Here is a 20,064-nt window from a genome sequence, read left to right as displayed (position 1 = left end):
TCCCTGGAGGCCGAGACTCGCAGCAGAAACGAGGCTCTCAGGGTAAAAAAGAAGATGGAGGGAGATCTCAATGAGATGGAGATCCAGCTGAGCCAGGCCAACAGGCAGGCAGCAGAGGCTCAGAAGCAGCTCAAGGGAGTCCATGCTCATCTGAAGGTAAGTCCGTACGTCGTACCAATGATGGGAGCATGCTTGGAGATTGTTTCCTTTCCATTTAAGGATAGAAAGAATGTTATTATTGTTCCTGACAGGACTTGCAGCTGCAGCTGGATGATGCTCTTCGTGCCAATGAGGATCTGAAGGAGAACATTGCCATTGTGGAGAGACGTAATAACTTGCTGCAGGCTGAACTTGATGAGCTGAGGTCTGTGGTGGAGCAGACTGAGAGAGGTCGTAAACTGGCAGAGCAGGAACTGCTTGATGTCAGTGAGAGAGTTCAGCTGCTGCACTCTCAGGTATGTCCAAATCGGTAATCACTTTACAGTGTAATAATATGCTAATATGTCCACGTTCTTTCTACAAGTGTTTACTGTAAAACTATTCTGTGCAGAACACCAGCCTGCTGAACCAGAAGAAGAAGCTGGAGGGAGACACCACCCAGCTTCAGAGTGAGGTGGAGGAGGCGGTGCAGGAGTGCCGAAATGCTGAGGAGAAGGCGAAGAAGGCCATAACTGATGCTGCCATGATGGCAGAGGAGCTGAAGAAGGAGCAGGACACCAGCTCTCACCTGGAGCGTATGAAGAAAAACATGGAACAAACCATCAAAGACCTGCAGCACCGTCTGGATGAAGCTGAGCAAATAGCCATGAAAGGTGGCAAGAAGCAGATCCAGAAGCTGGAGGCCAGGGTGAGTGACAATGATTTGTTCAGATGTGGATATGGTGCTTGGCTGCTGTGACACTGGGACATTTTTTTTGTAGGTGAGGGAGCTGGAAACTGAGGTGGAAACTGAGCAAAAGAAGGGCGGTGATTCTGTAAAAGGAGTCCGTAAATATGAGAGACGTGTCAAGGAGCTTACCTATCAGGTATATTGTGATTTTATACTGTCGTCTACCTTTATCCATTCACATTCATTTCCTGTGTCTGTTGTGAAAAGCACTCCATGATTTTGCTTAAACAACTCTTAAGACTGAAGAGGACCGGAAGAATCTGGCCCGTCTGCAGGACCTGGTAGACAAACTGCAGCTGAAGGTCAAAGCTTACAAGAGGGCTGCAGAGGAGGCTGTAAGTACAGGTGTATTCTGATATTACAGATGGATCTTGCCTTTAATACTTTAATACTTACCAAAATAATGATTTAACAGGAGGAACAAGCCAACAGCAGTCTGACCAAGCTTCGTAAACTGCAACACGAACTGGACGAGGCAGAGGAGAGGGCTGACATTGCTGAGTCCCAGGTCAACAAGATGAGAGCCAAAAGCCGTGATAGTGGATCCAAGGTCAGTGACACAGGACTGTCTGACATATTTGTTTTGACTTATAAGTACATGTAGAGTTTTTTTTTACTTGTTACTAATGACCAAAACAATGTGGACTTTATTATAACATACACTATAGCATAATGTATAGCTTTAGATATGTACTGTTGCTTTTTTGCATGCAGTAGAAATAATGTTAATGAAATGATTGCGCACCTAATTACTGTCATTCATTGTCTCACACACAGAAGGGACATGACGGAGAGTAAAGTTCTCAGCTGGAACCTTCAAAGACTCAGCGTTACAGTGTGTTAAGACTACTAATTAAGCAAAATAAAGAATAAAAGCATATTAAGAACATACATCTCTTTGTTGGGTTCAATCTTTTCCACAACTTTACACTTTGTTTTGTTAAAGGCCTTTAACAAGAAGAATTTGGAGCACCCAGGAGTTAAAAAGAAAAGACACACAGAGGAGTCTACTCTACTATACTTTTAACTCTTAATTAAACATAGATGACAAAAGTGAGTGTGAATGTGTGTTTTTGTCTGTGTATGTTAGCTCTGCAATTGTCTGGGGTTTAATGTCTTCAAGTATCTTCAACCAAGTCCAGATGTCCTTGATTTTAACCCACCTTGGACTCAATTGGGCTTCCCCCTATCTTTCTTCATTTAAAACAAACGCTTGTATCCTCATAACCCTGAACAGAAACAAGACAGTAGAGAGCATGTTTGGGTCAATAGTACACAGGGTAAAAGGGTAGTGACATACTTACATTTGTGCAGAACAGTTTGATAATGTTTTATAACATGTTGGATTATGTTTTGTTGAATTGAAAAGCCAGGCAGTTTTCCAAACCATGTAAAGCTACATTTAAGACTGCGCAAATTTCACCAAAAACCAGTCGCAGCGACAAAAATAGCTTCATGGAGTTTTTTAGCCACGCTGGACTACATTATCTCAACAACCACTGGATCGGGTACAATGTGTATTTTACATCCCTTGACACATCATCAGGTGAAAATGTACTTTCGTTTATGACCAGAGACCAAATGGTAGCATTCAACTGGCTAAATGAAGATGTTTTATATGACCTGCTAAATGTTAGCATATTAGCATTATCACTGTGAGCATGCTGATGTTAACTAAAACTAAACTTAAAGCACATACACCCTATCATGACTGTTGTCTTTTTAGTGTCTTTTAACTCAGTGTTAATTTTACAACCATCATTTTAAGGTTTAGGTTCACTCTAACAGTTCAAAACCTTGTTTTCTGCAGTGGGCAGCTGTTTTCAGTAACTAGCTGTTAAAGATTGAGCCACATATTTCCCTCAGGTCAGCTGGGATTGGCTCTAGCCCCCAGCGATCCTGCAAAGGATAAGTGGTTTAGACAATGGATGGAATTCATGAGGTGGTCAGATACATGACTAAATGAATGCTAATGTTGCTCTGTGTCTGCTGAATGTGAAAATAGGTAACTATTTGCTAACAAGTTTGTAATATCAAGGTGATAATATGCCAGGGTTGTGTTTAAGCTTGTTTCTGCTGCCCAAAAGTGGCCACAAATGTATTATTGCAGGTCTAAGTCAGAAAAAGAGGAACAATCATGTTTCAGATTACCATTTTCAGCAGTGTGGCACCATCAACACAAGATGGAGACGTTACAAAAGGGGGAGAACTATAAGCTTTGCTACTTAACTACATTCACATGAGTAACTCCATCATGAATGGGGGATTATTCATAATATCAAAATAGGAACACATATGATTGATAGAGATGCATGATATGGATTTTTTCCCCACTGATCCGATAACTGATAATTGCCTACTTCTAGAGATACGATAAAGAAGTTATAAAGAAGTTTTAATGCTTTGATGGAGGGGATCACGTCTGCTGATGTGGTTGCAGCTGAGCTAATATCTCTAGTCATCTGGCATCAAGAATAGTCAATATGTTTTCAAAAAGAGCCCACTCGTATACACTTTGAGATGCAAGTAACTCATAATCTACTCAATAAGAAAAGTAAAAGTCAAGTAAAATCAGTCTAGCGGGAGCTATAATGTAACATTATATTATATATATTATATAACATTATATTATATTATATTATAAAACCTTCGCAAGTAAAAAGACAATACATTATCAATGCATCTGTTGAACAAGCATAAACATGTAGAAAACTGTATTTTAATCTGCTCTGTCAACAGACTCATCCTCTTTGATATATAAAAGCACAGCTAAGGTTAGCTTGGCAGTTAGCTGAGTCTAACCAGTCTCCTGTCTAACTGTTCAGCTTAGTTTGCCATGTAGCTAAAAATTTGGCACATTGTTACTTGCAATGAATCACAGCAGAGAGGGAGAGAGTGGAGGAGGAAAGGAGGAAGGAGGACTGATGCCATATTGCAATAAAGCTGTCTTCTTCTGAAACTGTGAAAAACATCCGAACTGTGATAACAGGCTTGTTTAAGAGTGCAACTGGTATTGTAATACAAACATTGCACAGGAAGAAATGTATGGGCTGATTTTTGTATCGGTAGAGACTGACTTTCAATTTGAATTGCTCAACTTGAATAATTGCATTAAAAAAAAATAAATTGAATTGCTCAGTTTGAATTTCAGTTATATAGTTTGAAATTGAATTCCAATAAACTATCCACAGTTTCACAGCCATTTCTTTCACAGTGTAGTTATTTTTTTGGCAAGTGTACGATGGCTGGGAATGGGGTTTGATGAGTGCTTACCTTTTTAAAGAGGTGGTATTATGCTCGTTTTCAGGTTCAAAATCTTATTTCGCGGTTGTACCAGAACAGGTTTACATGGTTTAATTTTCAAAAAACACCATATTTTTTGTCATACTGCACATTGCTGCAGCTCCTCTTTTCACCCTATGTGTTGAAGGCTTCGTTTTAGCTATGGAGTGATAGATCTTGTCTCTAAATGATCTTTGTTGGGAGTTGCACATGCGCAGTTCCTAGTTAAGGACTACAAGCCAATCAGAAGCAGAGAAGGGCAGGTCAGCGAAAGGCCGGTAAACAGCTTCGATTCAGCTGTAGGCTACATGTTGCCGACCAGTTTGGCAATTTGGACCGGAGCAAGACTTTCAGAGTGGTGAGTTATTAATCTGTAACAAAAGTATCTTTCATCAATAAAGTTTTAACTGAGCTATGTCTCTACATCACAGTAACAACTCCATGTCCATTGACTGCCTGGAGGGTAGCTAGTGTTTGGAAGGGGAGAGGAGAGGCGTGCTGCAGCTCAGTGTTTTTCCATGGGTGTTTTTGAGGGCGTGTCGGAGTAGTCGCTCAGCGAGCATTATGACACGTATTTTCATTGTGACGTCACAAGAAGTAAGAAGTAAGAAGTAAAGCCTGGTCTACAAACGAGCCGTTTTCAGGCAGTTCAGAGCAGTGTTTTCTGTGGGAGATGGGAACTCCCTTTGGGGTGGACTAGGGGGCTTTTTCACTTTGCAAACCTATTATGTGCACAAAAAAGATATATAACTCAATAAAGGAGAGGGGGAAAAGCCAAAAACCATAATACCACCTCTTTAAAGATGTTCTTACAGAAGATCCTGGCTGCCAGAACATCCACAAAATTGCAGCTGGAGGTTATTGAAGCATGCGTGGCCAGTACATGCAGAACCATTGTGACGCTAACTGCACATGAAAGCCTATGTATGTAATGAATTGTTTGTTGATCCCATGACCGGCATCTGCACCAGTTAAAAGGGAGTGACATCACTTGAGTGAGGTGATACATATACCAATACTAATACTGCATGTTATGGGTTGTATTGACCATTTAAAGGTATTTCAACAGGTAAATAAACTGGATTGGTTGGTACACAGCAAGTTAAATAATGTAGAGTCAGAAGGGGCAGCTGTGGCTCTACTTGGTTCAGAATGGACTTTCAAGCTCCAATCTTGTCATACAATCCTGGTATTTGACGGTCCAATGTCGGAGGCCAATCGAGCAACGGGATGACACTGGACGTCACCTATCGCTGCGCTTCTTCCCAGTCCCTCCGCCAGTGACTGATATTGGATGTCGCCGGCGAAACGGCTTATAAGAACTCTGTCAGAAGTAAGTAATAAATGTCTTTATTTTATAGACATACATGCTTAGTTATATTTCCATCTTTTGTTGTCGAGTGTCACATTATGTTATAATTACGGTACGACGTTAGCTAACCTTAACTGCTAGCAGTCGCTAACGCAAATCACTACCTTAAATGTAATAACGGTATAAAAAATTAATAAAAGTGTAACGTTAAACAGCCATGCATGCTTTATTCCCCCTCTTTAATTAGCCACATCCTTTATATGCATTGCATCTCATCGTTTGTCTCAGTTACGTTATTATAGGCAACGTCAGTCAGTATAGCTAGCAATCGCTAACGTCATACGTAAAACCCGTTGTGTTTCTATAAATAGAAATAGTTTCTATATTAGTTATAGAAACGTTTTATTGTATCAGATTATTTTAGTAGGCTTTCTACCTGTTTAAGACAGCGGTGGCAGGTAACCAACGTTAATAAAACAGCTGCTGTAAATTTTGTACAGAACGAAACATATTATGTTTGCTTCTGACAAGTTACATGAGGAAGTATGTATGTGCCGCAGGGTCACAGTGTATTATTCAAAGCATGTTCACATTCAGTGTTGTACTTGTTGACAAGAGCTATTGTGGGTGTGTTTACAGTACCTGTCGTTTTACTGTAAATATTAACTGGTGAAATAGCTACCTACCAATGACATTTGAGCCAATGACATTATTATTAGCCCACCTGGAGCATTGAAGAAGGGAGAGGATGACAGCTGTTAATGGTTTTAGATATATCCATGTCATTACTGTATCTGAATGCAAATATATTACGTTCATATTATTAGATGAGCATCAAACCTAAGAGCCACAAGGCCATGGGAGATGGCGAGTGGATGGCGAGGCTGAGGGCATTTGTCAACACTGGCCTTTGGCCTTCAGGAGGTAATAAACCAGCCCCAAGGCAACGGAAGTGGTATGACCTCTACCAGAAGGTAAAGTATTGCAAAATTTCTACCTATTACTTGTTACAGTCATCAACATGCAGTTCACTTGATGAAAAATGGGCGATTTGATGGTGCAGATAGTATCAATCAGACGATGGAGTGTAAATAACAATTCTGATTGTTCAAGATTGAGAAATGCCCCATGCAGGCCCATGGACAGAGCACCCTCTTTGTAGGACCCAAGGCCTGTAACTGTGGATTTCACACCGTTAAGGTGATCTCTTTCAAAATGACATCACATAAATTTTCATCTTGCATCGCATCTCTGTTATAACGCTGATATGCTGTTGCAGTTACATCACATGTCGTAATGCTGTTCTTTTAGCAGCCTGCCACTCAGCCTCCTGCTGAAGCCCCACAGTCTGTGGCCTCAGACTCGGACCCTGGTGCGACTTCAGCAAGTGCTGCAGCGTCTGCCGCCACCCCAAGGTCTTTCCTGCGGCCCCCGCTGAGTTTGTCAATGGTGAGTTCTTTCTAATCAATTAATCTTTTGTATGAACTATTGTGTTTGTGTTGCATCATTAAATTATATCTTTTTCTCCTTTCAGTTCACTAAATCACGTTTTGGTGGGTCAAAGTCTGACTCACTAAAGCCCAATTTAGTGGCTAGGAGGACCCCCAGCCCTTCTCCATCCTCTGTGAGGACCCCGAGCTCTTCTCCTCTTCCTCCTTCTCCTCTTCCTTCTCCATCCTCTGTGAGGACCCCGAGCTCTTCTCGTCTTCTTGCACCATCCTCTGTGAGGACCCCAAGCCCTTCTGTAAGCAGCAGCCTTGCAGTAGCCCCTGTGAGTACAGCATCTATTCGTTGGTCTGGCTCTGTTGTAAATCATCTTCAGTATAGCCTTTATTTATGCAATAAACTAATCTAACTATTGTCTTTTAAACAGGACGAGTCTGGAGGAGTTCCTTCAGCAGCTGCTGCGGTTGCAGCTTCAGTCTGGTTGCCGGGAGAACTGAGCAAGACCATCCCTGTGCAGGACCACAGGTGGATTGCCAGCACCCTCTTTCCCTCCGGTAAACTGCGGCCAGATGTAAAGCTGTGGTATGAGCCCCCTGTCCTTCTTCACCCATCGGCTGATGGTGTGGATGCCATACTATCTGTGGAAGGTGAAGGTGTCCTGCCCGGCTTGTGGGAAGCAGCTAACGGGCTATGGTGTCCACAAGAGGGCTCGAAAGGTCCTAGACATCGACGGGTATTACCTTATGGTGACAGAGACACTCAGGTGCACCGTGTGTTCCCTGAACTATCTGTCGACCAGTCAGACTGTCCGGGACCAGCTGGACCTGCCCCACCAGAAGCTGTTTGAGACCAGCAAGTGAGTAAAACAGTTTTGAAAAGACTTAATCCACTTAAATTATCCTCCAATAAACATGTAACTAATCACTGTATTGTTATATGATGTGTATACACACCCAGGATTAAATTAAATGTACTTTTCAGGTATGCTTGTGACATACGTGTCATTCGGCTGCTTCGGGACCGGACTCTCGGCAACAGTCCAGCATGACTGGCGAAGCAGCTTCGGGAGAACCACGGTGAGAAGTGGCTGAACCGGTTGGCACACTATGTGGGGGAGTGTGCTAACTTTATGGATCGGCCCAGCCTCTTCCCAGTGATCTGCCAGGAGCCCCCAGAGCCCATCCACGTCCCCACCAGTCGCTGGCTGCTGACCGTCTACAGCAGGGACATCCTCTCCCGTCTGGACCACATTAAGGGCAGCATCACCTGTCTGCATGCATCTTTGAGTGGGATGCAGGTGACCTCACTCTGTTGCAGCAGGCTAAGAGAGGGCAGCTCAGACAGGAGGGTGTGCCAGCGCTTACTGATCTCCTGGTGGACAGGAGAATCACTAAGAAGGAGCTGAGCCAGTACTGCAGAAGGAGGATGCGCGGGGAGGAGGGGACCATCAGCCTCATCGAGCAGCTGCTGCAAACACTGGGGGGGCCAAAAGGGAGAGACCTCATGGAGGTGCCGCTGCTGGAACAGGTGCGCATGGAGCACATCTGGCGGGTGCAGAAACGGCACGTCAAGTGCATCCAGGACGTGCCAGGTGTGCAGCTGTATACAGTGACAGGCACCACCACCACCAAAGGCGGCGTTGTCCTGACCAAGTACCGCTGTGCCAGAGGGTCCACGGCCCTGGAGTCGTTTCACTGCCACCTCAACAGGTTCATTCCAGGTTGGTGTCTGTCTTGTGAGATTTTAAATGATTTGTAAGGTTTTTTTCAACACATTTAAAGATTGAAAAGCAAAACCATATTTTTTTGGTTTCCCAGGAACCAGTGCAAACGCACTGAACTTCCAGTTGTACCTGCTGGAAGGCCTCAACAGGTGGAACCAGGATCGGGGGACTGCAGCGGTGACCAGCAAGCTGTCATCTCTCCTCACCTACGCCGGGGATGTGGTCCAGTGTCTCAACACCAACAGCCTGAAGGTGTTTGGCCGGGTATTTGTGACAAACTTCAGGCCACCTGCCAGATACACTGGTATGTCTTAAATGATGATGATGATGTGGCTTTTGTTTTGGTTTGAGGGTTTTTAGTGTTTTAATGTTTGACGTTAAAATAAAACAATTACATAAGGATACAGAATGTTTTGAATTTCAACTAAAAATGTGTCTGTGTGTGTGTTTCTGTTATTTCTCATAGGAGAGGTGCTTGGTGTTAGCTACCTGCTGAGTCAGACTGGACAGCCCATGGTGGTGAACCCCGACTCAGAGGAGACAGAGGACATGCTGGAGAATATAGATGAGGGCGAGGAAGAAGAAGAAGACGAGGGCTTTGAGGAAGATACTGTGCCATGGCTCGATGACCTGAGCTTCTCCTCCTCCCAGCCTGCTGCCTCTTTCCAGCCTGCTGCCTCCTACCAGCCTGCTGCCTCTTTCCAGCCTGCTGCCTCTTTCCAGCCTGCTGCCTTCTCCCAGCCTACTCCCTCCATGGCTGCTGCATCCGGGGTATGTAAAGACATAATTATGTGTATATAAACATATATAAACCGTATCTGCATTTTGTCCCACCTCACTGTCCTCAAATACTGTCACTCATATGTTTTTTGTGTGTTTTTTTCAGGTTGTGGATTACAGTGGCATGCCAGGGTTGGACAAAGTTGACAGCTTGGCAGAGTATCTGGTGGAGCTGAGAAACCAGACTTCTCTGTACCTGAACAACCAGCAGGTCAGGAACATTTATTGTCTTGCTACTTTCCCAACCTTGTCATACATGTTCACACTCAACACTTAACTCGTCTTTTCATGTGCTGTTGTGTTCTCTCTCTGCTTAGGTGAGCACCATTGTTGCTCTGTGGCAGAACCTGCTGGACCACGACAGGCAGAGGGTGGTGTTTGCTGCCAGACACCAGAGCAGGCTGGACATAGGGAGATTTAGGTCTCCAAAAAAGAGGCAGGAGTTCACTCCAGGGACGGAGAGTGTGAAGAGGCACACACTCACCACCACTGCCCCACTTGCCCAGTGGCCAGATTGCTGCCGCCGCTGTACCATCCACCGCAGTCCCAAGAAGAAGGGGACTGGCACAGTGTCAAGATGGGATCTCATCCTTTTTGACTACAGGAAGATCAGGCTGCTCATTCTGTGCAATGGGGCGGTAGTGCAGCAGACCATCCTGCAGCTGGTGGATGTGAGCCACACCACCCTGGTGCAGTGGCACAATAAGAGGGTGAAGAGGCAGGAAAATGTGGTGGTGATGCAGGGGCTGAACCTGCCCAGCCGCTTGTCTGTGGCAGTTAACCCTCTCCCCTCTGCTAATGTGCGCCCCTCATCTGCTCCCCCCCAGCCAGGCCCAGCTCACCAGTACCACCTGCCAAACAGCACCGTGGGCCTGGCGAAGTTGAAGAGCAAAGTATCACCCTCGGTTGCAACACCCATGGCTGTCAAGCCCCAGCAGCAGCTCCTCCCTGCTCCACCATCAGGTCCTCAGCTGCGTCCCCAGCAGCAGCTCCTCCCTGCTCCACCATCAGGTCCTCAGCTGCGTCCCCAGCAGCAGCTCTTCCCTGCTCCACCATCAGGTCCTCAGTTGCGTCCTCAGCGGCAGCTCTTCCCTGCTCCACCCAGCCCTCAGTTCCTGATGCTGGTTCCAGTAACCCCAGGTGCTGCTCCACAGACCCTGGGGTTCAGCCTTTCCTCTGCCCCTCCTGCTCCAGTCCCCCGAAAACTGACCCGAAAGGTGCTGCACAACACGTGCAAAAAATGCGGACAGTTCAGGACGGCGGAGACTGGACACAGCCAATACAAGGGTGTGGTTTACTGCCCCTCTGTAGAGGCTGTACCAAAGGAGCAGTGGTTGGAGGACATGAAAAGGAATAAATAAATGTTTTTACTGGATGCTTTTTTTATGTAAATAGTTTCATTTAATGTTATTATGTTATTTAAATGTTTTTATTTGGTTATAATGTTCAATTTTCTATGAAAGGGACTGTTTACCCCACTATCAGAGGCATGTGCCCTGGATACTTTTTTATGTTTATAGTTTTATATTATATTTAATGTTAATCTTAAATAAGTAATTATGTTTAAACTATACTATTTTAAAATATAGGTATGTGTTATTGTTTCATTATCTTATACTATGGAGTGTTTCTGACAATTTGTCCTCAGTTCTAAACTGATTTATAATAAAAGTTTGTTCATTCATATATTTTGAGTGCAAATCTTGTTTTCAGGTAACTAGTAACTGTCAAGTAATATTGTCAAGTAATTGGAGTGAGTGGAGTTAAAAGTACAGGCACTTTCACAGTCCAAGGTGACTTCTTCAAAGGATTTGTTCTGTTTAGTGAAGTCTTCTCCAGGACATTATGCTATATTGAGCTAACACTGGGGCTTGGTTCAGCCTCAGACACCAGACAAATGAAACCAAGACAGCATAAAAGAAACACATTCTTCTTCAAGGGAACACAAAGCAACCAACATCACAGTGTAAAATATTTAATCAAAGAAACTTGAAAGATACAAAGAGTCTATGTATGGATAGTAGACTAATATAATACATGAGGTAGACCAAGAAAGTATTTTTATACTAAATCTAGTTTACATGGGCAACCAAGAGGTGGGATTCGAACAGGGTCTCTTTGTGTCTTTCTCCTCCTGAAATGCACGCAAAATTACATTTTTGGTCTTAAAATATAAAAAGACTTTGGAGTACCACATGAGTGCTACTGGGTGGCTACAGAATTGTGTTGTCTTCTTTTCTTTCCTTTTTTCTCTCTTTTTTCTTCTCTTTTCTTTCCCCCCTCTTTCTTCTCCTTCTTCCCTGTCCTCTTTCACCTCCCCCAAGCCAAACAGACTATTCTTCCCCAGCTTATGCAGCTTCTTGGTTCAGAATGGGCTGTCCAGCTCCAATCTTGTCATCTGGTCAGGAGGTAGAGCGGGTTAGCTGTTAATCGGAAGGTTAGTGGTTCAATCCTGGCACCCCCAGGCTGCATGTTGAAATGTCCTTGGGCAAGATACTGAACCCCGAATTGTAATGGTCAAAAAGACTAGAAATGTGCTATACACTTGAGCTACACAACAGTTTTGATGTGTTGTGTTAAAGGTTTAAATACTGCAAATAAAATGTCTTTTATTTTTTAAATCTCAGTTGTGCGATGAGGTCGATGCAATGCAACCCTCTCCAGTCAACATATGCAGCCGCTTCAGTGAGAACTTCACATCTGTTCTCCCAAACATGCTTAAACTTGTCAAGGATTTGCCACTGTAAAAACTCAAAACTGCAAAAAGGCAAGAGAGGATGACTTGGCGAGGAGGATATTACAGGTACTGATTTTAGCACACAAAAATAGTCAGTTTTGCTATATCATTGTGTCATTTGTGTGCAGTCCTTTCTAAAGAGACTGGGTAACTATTGTAAAACTGGTATTGCACTGGCATGTTGAAAACTTGTTTGCATGGCATTCAATTAGTTTTTGAGATGTTAACTTTTTAATTTTAAGTTTCAGTTAAATTTTACTATTTCATCCACATTCTTCCACTGTCTGGATTTTGTGTTAACAAGTGATGGCTTGTGTAAACTTAGTCTTCGAATAAGGCACCATTTTCTCACATATTTCTCATCACATTTTCGCTCAATATGATCCATACCATTGATATGCATATCTAGACAAGTCCTAGCTATCTGTTTTGCATTAATTAATGACTCTTCCCAGGACAAGCTGAGGCACAATGTGCTGGTAGTCTTCTCCATCCCTGTCTTGATAGGTAACAGAAAAAGCATGGTGAATGTGTTAAGAAACAGGAAGCACTCAACATATCCTGCAAATTTAGCATTAATTCCTCATCAGCCACAGCCTGTTGAAAAAAGTGGGCCAGATAACGTTTTTAACACACTAAATTTAGCTTTGTTAAACGTTAGATCTTTGGCAGGGAAAACATTATTAAACAATGATTTTATAATCACTCACAATCTTAATTTCAGCACTGAGACAGCTCTTGTTAAGGTCTTCAATGACATCCATTTAAACACTGACAGTGGCAGAATTTCAGTCTTAGTATTATTGGATCTCAGTGCTGCATTCGACACGGTCAACCACAACATATTACTAGACAGACTTGAAAACTGGGTTGGACTTTCTGGCACAGTACTAAACTGGTTTGAATCCTACTTAAAGGACAGGGACTACTTTGTGTCTGTAGGTAATCACACATCTGTGCTGACAAAAATGACATGTGGAGTTCCCCAAGGCTCCATTCTGGGGCCTCTTTTGTTTAACATTTACATGCTTCCACTGGCTCAGATTATGAAAAACAACTAAATATGTTACCATAATTATGCAGATGACACACAGATTTACATAACCATATCACCAGGGGACTATGATCCCATACAAGCGCTGAGTAACTGTATTGAACAGGTCAACGGTTGGCAGAAAGTTATTGTTTTTGGAGCCAAGGAAGAACAATTGAAAGTCAGTGCTCAGCTTCAATCTGTAATGTTAAGAACCACAAATCAAGCCAGAAATTTTGGTGTAGTCATGGACTCAGACCTGAATTTTAGGAGCCACATTAAGACAATTACAAAGTCAGCTTACTATCACCTGAAGAATATATCAAGGATTAAAGGACTTATGTCTCAGCAAGACCTGGAAAAACTTATCCATGCATTTATCTTCACTCGACTCGACTACTGTAACAGTGTCTTTACAGGGCTCCCTAAGAAATCCATCAGACAGCTGCAGCTGATTCAGAACGCTGCTGCTCGAGTCCTCACTAAGACTAAAAAAGTGGATCACATCACTCCAATTCTGAGGTCTTTACATTGGCTTACTGTATGTCAAAGAATTGATTTCAAAATTCTGCTGTTAGTTTATAAAGCATTAAATTGTTTAGGGCCAAAATACATTTCTGATCTTCTGCTTCATTATGAACCATCCAGACCTCTCAGGTCGTCTGGGGCAGGTCTGCTTTGTGTCCCCAGAGTCAAAACTAAACAAGGAGAAGCAGCGTTCAGTTATTATGCTCCATATATCTGGAACAAACTCCCAGAGAAGCCTGTGAAGAGCCTTGGGAAAACCTTTGACTGCTCTCTAAAGAATGCCGTTTCTATCAGGGCAACAAATGAACAACTGGAGAGCTGGCTTACTACAGTTGACAAGTCAGGCCTACCGGGTAAATTTAAAGCTTGGCTATACCAACATGGAATCATACATAGGATATTGTGGCCATTGTTGGTGTACGAATTTCCAGTTTCCACCGTGGAAGGATTTGAGAGGAGGGTGAGCATTTACCTTCAACGGTGGCTGGGCTTGCCAAGAAGTCTGAGCAGCATCGCCCTTTACGGCAAAAAGAACAAGCTAACGCTACCAATCAACAGCCTTAACGAGGAGTTCATGGTTACCAGATCAAGGGAGGTGCTTCAGTACAGGGATTCCAAGGACCAAAGAGTATATCAAGCTGGAATTGAGGTTAGGACTGGCAGAAAGTGGAGGGCACATGAGGTGGTGGGCCAGGCAGAATCACGGCTGCGTCATAAGGAACTGGTGGGTCCCGTGGCTATTGGCCATACAGGAATGGGCAGTATTCCAACAACCCATTACACCAAACTGAAGGGTAAGGAAAGGCGGGACCTGGTCCAAAAAGAAGTGAGGGCTGGGATCGAGGAGCAGCGTGCAAGCCAGATGGTGGGAATGAGGCAACAGGGCGCATGGACCAGATGGGAAGATGCCATGGGGAGGAAGATTTCATGGGCAGAGCTGTGGAGGGCTGAGCCCTATCGCATCAAATGTATCATTCAATCTGTCTATGACACCATGCCCAGTCCATCCAGTCTCTTTTGTTGGGGCAAGGTTGAGACGCCGGCATGTACCCTGTGCCAGGGAAGAGGATCGCTGGAACACATCCCCAGCAGCTATCCTAAAGCACTTGGGGAAGGCCGCTACCGTTGGTGCCATGACCAAGTGCTGAAGGTGGTTGCTGAGTCCATCACTAATGCCATCAAGCAGAGCATGCGTTTACAACCACCAAGGCGGAAAATCTCATTCTTAAGAGCAGGGAACCACCACCTTCCCGACCAATAGTTCAGACAGGCCTGCTGGGAACAGCGAATGACTGGCAGCTAAGGGTGGACCCGGGAAAGCAACTCAAGTTCCCTCGAGACATCATGGAGACCAGCCTTAGACCCGACATGGGGTTCTGTTCTCAGTAACATCGAAGCAAGTTATCTTGGAGCTAACAGTGCTCTGGGAGGAGAGGATGGAGGAAGCGAGCGAAAGGAAAAGGGAGAAATATGCGGAGCTGGTGGAGGAGTGTCGGAGACGGGGGTGGCGTGCACAGTGCTTGCACATCGAGGTTGGGGGAAGGGGCTTTGCAGGAAAGTCACTCTGCAGGGCCTACAGCCTCCTGGGAATCACAGGAGCAGGTAAGAGAAGAGCCATTAGTGCAGCTTCAGAGGCTGCGGAAAAAGCCTCATGCTGGCTGTGGATCAGGAGGGACAAACAGTGGGCGAACCCTTCTTGGACACAGGCCGGGAACTGATCATTCCCGGTCGGGTCGCCTGGGTGAGGGGGTCTGAAGTTGAAAGACCCAAAACCCCCTATGACCCCAGGTACTATCACTGATGATGTGTCCAAGAGTGCATCACAAGGTGTATGTAACAATGTTTGCAGATTTTATTTATTTAGCAAATCTTCAAACACTTAGTTTCAACCTGGAGGTGGTTAGCACTGTCGCCTCACAGCAAGAGGGTCTGGGGTTCAAACCCTGTGTGGAGTTTACATGTTCTCTCCGTGTCTGCTTGGGTTCTCTCCGGGTGCTCCGGCTTCCTCCCACCGTCCAAAGACATGCGGACTAGGTTAATTGGTGACCCTAAATTGTCCTTAGATGTGAGTGTGAGTGGTTGTTTGTCTATGTGTGGCCCTGCGATGGACTGGCGACCTGTCCAGGGTGTACCCTGCCTTTCGCCCGATGTCAGCTGGGATTGGCTCCAGCCCCCTGCGACCTTGTACGCAGGATAAGCGGTTGACGATGGATGGTTGGATGGATAGTTTCAACCTTTCAGAACTTTATTTTCAGTTTTGACACATGGCAGGATATTCGTCACATAAACCTGAAGGTGAAATTGTTTTTGTTATACTGCTTGTGTAGTAGTGTAGTTTGCTAATGTAGGAACACGTCAGTCACATATCAACAAGGCACCCTTAAAATTGTACCATCTTTATGACCTAGGAATGGAATTCAGGTGGGGACTTACCATCAATGGCAAGAGAAGATAGAGGATTTCATTATTCTTGGAGAGGTAAACAACTGATGTTGTGTATAGCCAACCATCCATAAGTTAATGTTTTTTTCGATAACTGTGCGTGCCAGGAAACTGATTCTGCATATTGGACTGCATGCCCACGAACCTCATTTCAACATAACCTGTGGAATAAGTAACTGCCAGTCGGCTTATATATATAGTATCATTATTTTAGGCAGCATGTTTATCGAAAACACTGCCTGTTGGCCATGTTTAAGATTTGCACTCTGTGAGCTTTAGTCAGTTGATTATCTGTTATTTTGGTCTGTTGTGTTTTGGGGTTCTGTCTTGTCTGTTCTCCTGTGTCCAGTCTGTGTTTATGGTGAGCTCTGCTGTTTTGTTGTCTGTTTGGTTCTGTGTTAATCTGTTTTTGTTCTGTTATCCTAGTCTGTTGTCTGTGTTGTCCTATTATCTTGTCTCCCTTATCCACTCTGTGTTTTTGATTCTAAGATTTGGGTTTTGCATCTACATTTTAGTTCTGTTGAGTTTAGTTCACTGTGAGTTTACTTACTGATCAGTTTGTTATCTGTTATTTAGTCTGGGTTATTATTCATCTGTCAGCTAGTGTTTAGTGGTGTTTTGGTATTTTCCTTGTTTCCGTTCTGTTCTTAGTTGAGTGTTGTCCAGTTTCCTGGTTAGTTCTGTCTCTGTTCCCTACCCCGGTCTGTGTAACAGTTGGTCCGTGTTTTCTGTTGGAGGTTTGTTCCATGTCTTGTGTTCTCTGTTTAGCCTTGTTTATTTCATTGTTCATTCGCAGGTTCTGTTTAGCTCACCTTGTACCTGTCTGTCGTGTATCTTGGGTTCAGTTCTGCATTTTGGTTCTGTGTCTTAGTTTATGTCTGTGTTTAGCGTCCAGTAACGTAGGTTATGTCTGTTACCCCAGTTATCACTCTGCCTGCCTGTCTCTCTCTTCTCCCCATCACCTGTGTTGCTCCCGTCCTGCTCGTTAGTCTGTCTGTCTGCCTGCCTGCCTGCCTGTTGGATTTTCCAGTCTACTGCCTGTAAGCCTGTTAACCTGTTTTAATTTGGATTAAAAAAAACCTGAACTGTATCTCTGCTCTGTGTCTTCTTCAGCAGCCCACACCACCTAGTATGTTCAGTTTGCTTGAGAATTTAAGAGACCATTTGTTTGGCTTTATTCTCAAGTGTGCTGAAAAAAATAATCTCTCCATTTCTGTCCAAACAGATACTGTTGATGACCTACAATTTTCATTGTGTTTTTCCAAAGAGAACTATGACTCTTTCATTTTTATCATTTGGATAAGAATGGTTTCCACATCTCTGATTACCCAGAACTCGAGTTTTGTCTACATCAGATTTTTTTCAGAAAGCATGCGATTCAATTCGGTCACCATACATCATAAAAAAACACTGCAAATCAAAAATGGACATGACAGAATCAGTTACACAGTAAGATACAATTCAGGACTGAAAATTATTGCTGTGTAGATGATGTGTGGGAATAGATTGCTTTGAATAATCACAGAAACCGAGATGATGACGTTCTGACAGATTACAGTGATGGCATTTACTTTAAAGATGAATTTGAAATTGTAAACCCACTTGGAGCTAAAAGAAATAAGGACAAAACCTGTGCTTTTTATTATACAGTTGGGAACATAAGTTGAAAATATCGCTCAAAGTTGAGTCACATTCACTTAGCCTTAATGGTTTGCCATTCACATGTGAAAGAATCTGGGCTTACTAACCATACTACAACCCTTGATAGCTGGCTTTAAGATGCTGTCCACAGAGGGCTTCACTTTCGGTCTTAATGAAGTAGAGCACACGATCAAAGCTGCTTTAGCAACTATTTCATTTGACAACCTCTCTGCTCATATGATTGGGAGGTTTTCTATATCTGTCATTACTGGCTAATATAAATGAAAATGATATACTAATTTTGTATGGCCTCTCACTCAGAGGTAAAACAAAACTTTTGTGAGGATAGTTTTGTTCTTAGAACAACTGAAGTACATAAATATCACGTATACAGTGTATATGGTAATTGTACATTTGATACACTACGTTACTTTGACATGACCAAGTGTCTTACCTCAGATTTAATGCATGATTTGCTGGAGGGAGTTCTGCCTTTAGTAATGAAATTAGTCATCTGTAAAGCTCATAATCAAAAACATATAACAATACATGAAATAAATGATGAGTTGAAAAATTTATGCATTGAGAAGAATGACAAACAAATCAAACCAGTGCCATTCACTGAAAAAACTAACATAGTTGGAACAGCCAGCCAAAAATGATGCCTGTTCAGACTGTTGCCTTTTTTAATGGCTCACCATATCCCACCTGACAGTCCATATTGACATGTGTTCTGACTATGCTCAGAAATCATGGATATCATAATGGCCGCAACAGATGAAAAGATTAGCTTGCTGATTCAAGAATTCCTTGATAAGACAACTGAAGTCTTTGGAAATGTGTTAACACCTAAGTGCCACTACTTAATTCACTATCCTAGACTTATGTTTATGTACGGTCCTCTTCGCCCTTTGTACTGTATGAGGTATGAAAGCAAGCACCAATATTTCAAATATATTGCCAGCAAATGTAGGAAAATGTAGGAATATATATATACACATGTATATATTCAAATTAATCTCTCTCTCTCTCTCTCTCTCTCTCTCTCTCTCTCTCTCTCTCTCTCTCTCTCTCTCTCTCTCTCTCTCTCTCTCTCTCTCTCTCTCTCCACACAATATAAATTTTAGTAGAAAGTAGAAAGAAATTGAAATATTTTACAGGACAATATCATAAAATTAATAAACACATCTTGGTGCAGCAACTGACAGAAGCTGTTCCTGTGTCCTGGCCAAGTCTATGTTTGCCTGTAGATAAAGGACCACAGAAGGAGAGATGTTGTGACAAGTGTTGAACAGCTGAGAATGAGAATCTCAACACAGATTTATGTTTCACCCTGGTAGCAAAACAATGCCCTCAAGGTTAGAGTGTCACTACATACAGTGTGGAGCTGTGAGAGGGGCGGGGTAGGATGGTAGGCCTATATATAGTCATAGTCATAGTCATAGTCGACACAAGACCAGTGAATGGCAGGCAAGCAGAGCAGTGACTAATGCGGAGCTACCATGTGTAAAGACAGAGGTTCTGGTTGTTGCTCCAGAACCCTATGATTATGCAAAATATTGGGCCTCTTTCAAATAAGTAGTCATAAAACTAAGATCGGTATGATCAACTATTCTACTAGAGAACCTTGTACACAAATTTTTTTGCATGTCTGCCCTTGACACTCTACATTTAATCCAGAATACTGCCACAAGGCTACTCTCATAGACTGTGGCTATTCTCTAGTGCCAATAGATGGTCTCACATCACCCCTATTCTGAGATCTTTTTACTGGTGTAACGTGGGGGTTCGATGTTAGGTGGTTGGAACACTCTTTATGAGAAAAACAACAGGATGGAGACAGATAACTTTCTTACGCAGCACTTTACTTTTCACACCTCGTCACAACAACAACACTTCCTCGTCACAACACAACACTTCCTCGTCCTCCCTCTCACATGACCGAACTAACCAATCAGGAGCTAGCAGGAGTTAGACTGAAGTAAATGCAAAGAAAACACAGAGGTAGATTCTGCTTAATATCGTAGCTGATTTACAGATTCAAATGTAATGATTTAGATACCAACTGTGATACAAATAAAAAAATGCCGTGAACTGAATAAACACTGTAAATATATTTTTAGTAAATTACCTCAAAAATGTGAATTAACTTTACTTCTCTTACATTAACTCTTACATTTCTTCCTCCTCCCCGAAAAGAAACGTCCCCGTTTCACATTACATACGGAGAAGCAGCAACCGCTATTAGAAG

At 43.2% G+C, this 20,064-nt stretch overlaps 3 protein-coding genes and 1 long non-coding RNA gene across 6 annotated transcripts in view; 3 read left to right on the top strand and 1 right to left on the bottom strand.

Annotated features, from left to right (window-relative positions):
• The window catches only part of LOC123980153 (myosin-7-like), a 10,769-nt gene extending 8,987 nt beyond the window's left edge, over positions 1-1,782 (top strand). The window contains exons 33-39 of the mRNA XM_046064405.1: positions 1-156; positions 252-455; positions 551-847; positions 921-1,025; positions 1,129-1,224; positions 1,305-1,439; positions 1,667-1,782. The exon at positions 1-156 is cut by the window's left edge and continues 258 nt beyond it. Coding sequence (XP_045920361.1) covers positions 1-156; positions 252-455; positions 551-847; positions 921-1,025; positions 1,129-1,224; positions 1,305-1,439; positions 1,667-1,687 — 1,014 coding nt within the window. The 3' untranslated portion in view covers positions 1,688-1,782. The remainder of the gene's footprint in view (positions 157-251; positions 456-550; positions 848-920; positions 1,026-1,128; positions 1,225-1,304; positions 1,440-1,666) is intronic.
• The window catches only part of LOC123980161, a 34,420-nt gene that overhangs the window by 13,496 nt on the left and 860 nt on the right, over positions 1-20,064 (bottom strand). The gene's annotated exons all lie outside the window — the stretch shown is intronic.
• On the top strand, positions 4,925-8,030 carry LOC123980140 (ethylene-responsive transcription factor ABI4-like). Of its 2 annotated transcripts, none has more exons than XM_046064395.1 (7): positions 4,925-5,504; positions 6,311-6,457; positions 6,597-6,683; positions 6,795-6,932; positions 7,018-7,254; positions 7,357-7,785; positions 7,911-8,030. In XM_046064395.1, exons 1-6 carry the CDS (start codon positions 5,466-5,468, stop codon positions 7,774-7,776), a joined length of 1,068 nt encoding a protein of 355 aa, XP_045920351.1. In that variant the 5' UTR covers positions 4,925-5,465; the 3' UTR covers positions 7,777-7,785; positions 7,911-8,030. The 2 variants fall into 2 exon arrangements, with proteins under 2 accessions (XP_045920351.1, XP_045920358.1); XM_046064402.1 differs by having other exon boundaries at positions 4,926-5,504; positions 6,798-6,932.
• LOC123980123 lies at positions 8,236-11,118 on the top strand. Of its 2 annotated transcripts, XM_046064367.1 has the most exons (6): positions 8,236-8,366; positions 8,426-8,649; positions 8,747-8,956; positions 9,119-9,423; positions 9,539-9,643; positions 9,750-11,118. In XM_046064367.1, exons 2-6 carry the CDS (start codon positions 8,433-8,435, stop codon positions 10,791-10,793), a joined length of 1,881 nt encoding a protein of 626 aa, XP_045920323.1. In that variant the 5' UTR covers positions 8,236-8,366; positions 8,426-8,432; the 3' UTR covers positions 10,794-11,118. The 2 variants fall into 2 exon arrangements, with proteins under 2 accessions (XP_045920323.1, XP_045920314.1); XM_046064358.1 differs by having other exon boundaries at positions 8,348-8,649.

The sequence above is a fragment of the Micropterus dolomieu genome, linkage group LG01, assembly GCF_021292245.1.
Source record: "Micropterus dolomieu isolate WLL.071019.BEF.003 ecotype Adirondacks linkage group LG01, ASM2129224v1, whole genome shotgun sequence".
NCBI lineage: Eukaryota > Metazoa > Chordata > Actinopteri > Centrarchiformes > Centrarchidae > Micropterus > Micropterus dolomieu.
The sequence above is the reverse complement of the archived record's forward strand: the minus strand, read 5'-3'. Positions and strand labels throughout refer to the sequence as shown.

Excerpts from the sequence above, each read along its gene's own strand:
- LOC123980123 (XM_046064358.1), top strand. The coding sequence starts at position 8,355 with ATGCGCGGGGAGGAGGGGACCATCAGCCTCATCGAGCAGCTGCTGCAA. Across the intron at positions 8,650-8,746 it reads CCTCAACAGGTTCATTCCAG|GAACCAGTGCAAACGCACTG; the intron begins GTTGGTGTCTGT and ends TTGGTTTCCCAG. Across the intron at positions 9,424-9,538 it reads CCATGGCTGCTGCATCCGGG|GTTGTGGATTACAGTGGCAT; the intron begins GTATGTAAAGAC and ends TGTTTTTTTCAG.
- LOC123980140 (XM_046064395.1), top strand. The coding sequence starts at position 5,466 with ATGTCGCCGGCGAAACGGCTTATAAGAACTCTGTCAGAA. Across the intron at positions 5,505-6,310 it reads TTATAAGAACTCTGTCAGAA|ATGAGCATCAAACCTAAGAG; the intron begins GTAAGTAATAAA and ends TCATATTATTAG. Across the intron at positions 6,458-6,596 it reads GGTATGACCTCTACCAGAAG|ATTGAGAAATGCCCCATGCA; the intron begins GTAAAGTATTGC and ends TGATTGTTCAAG.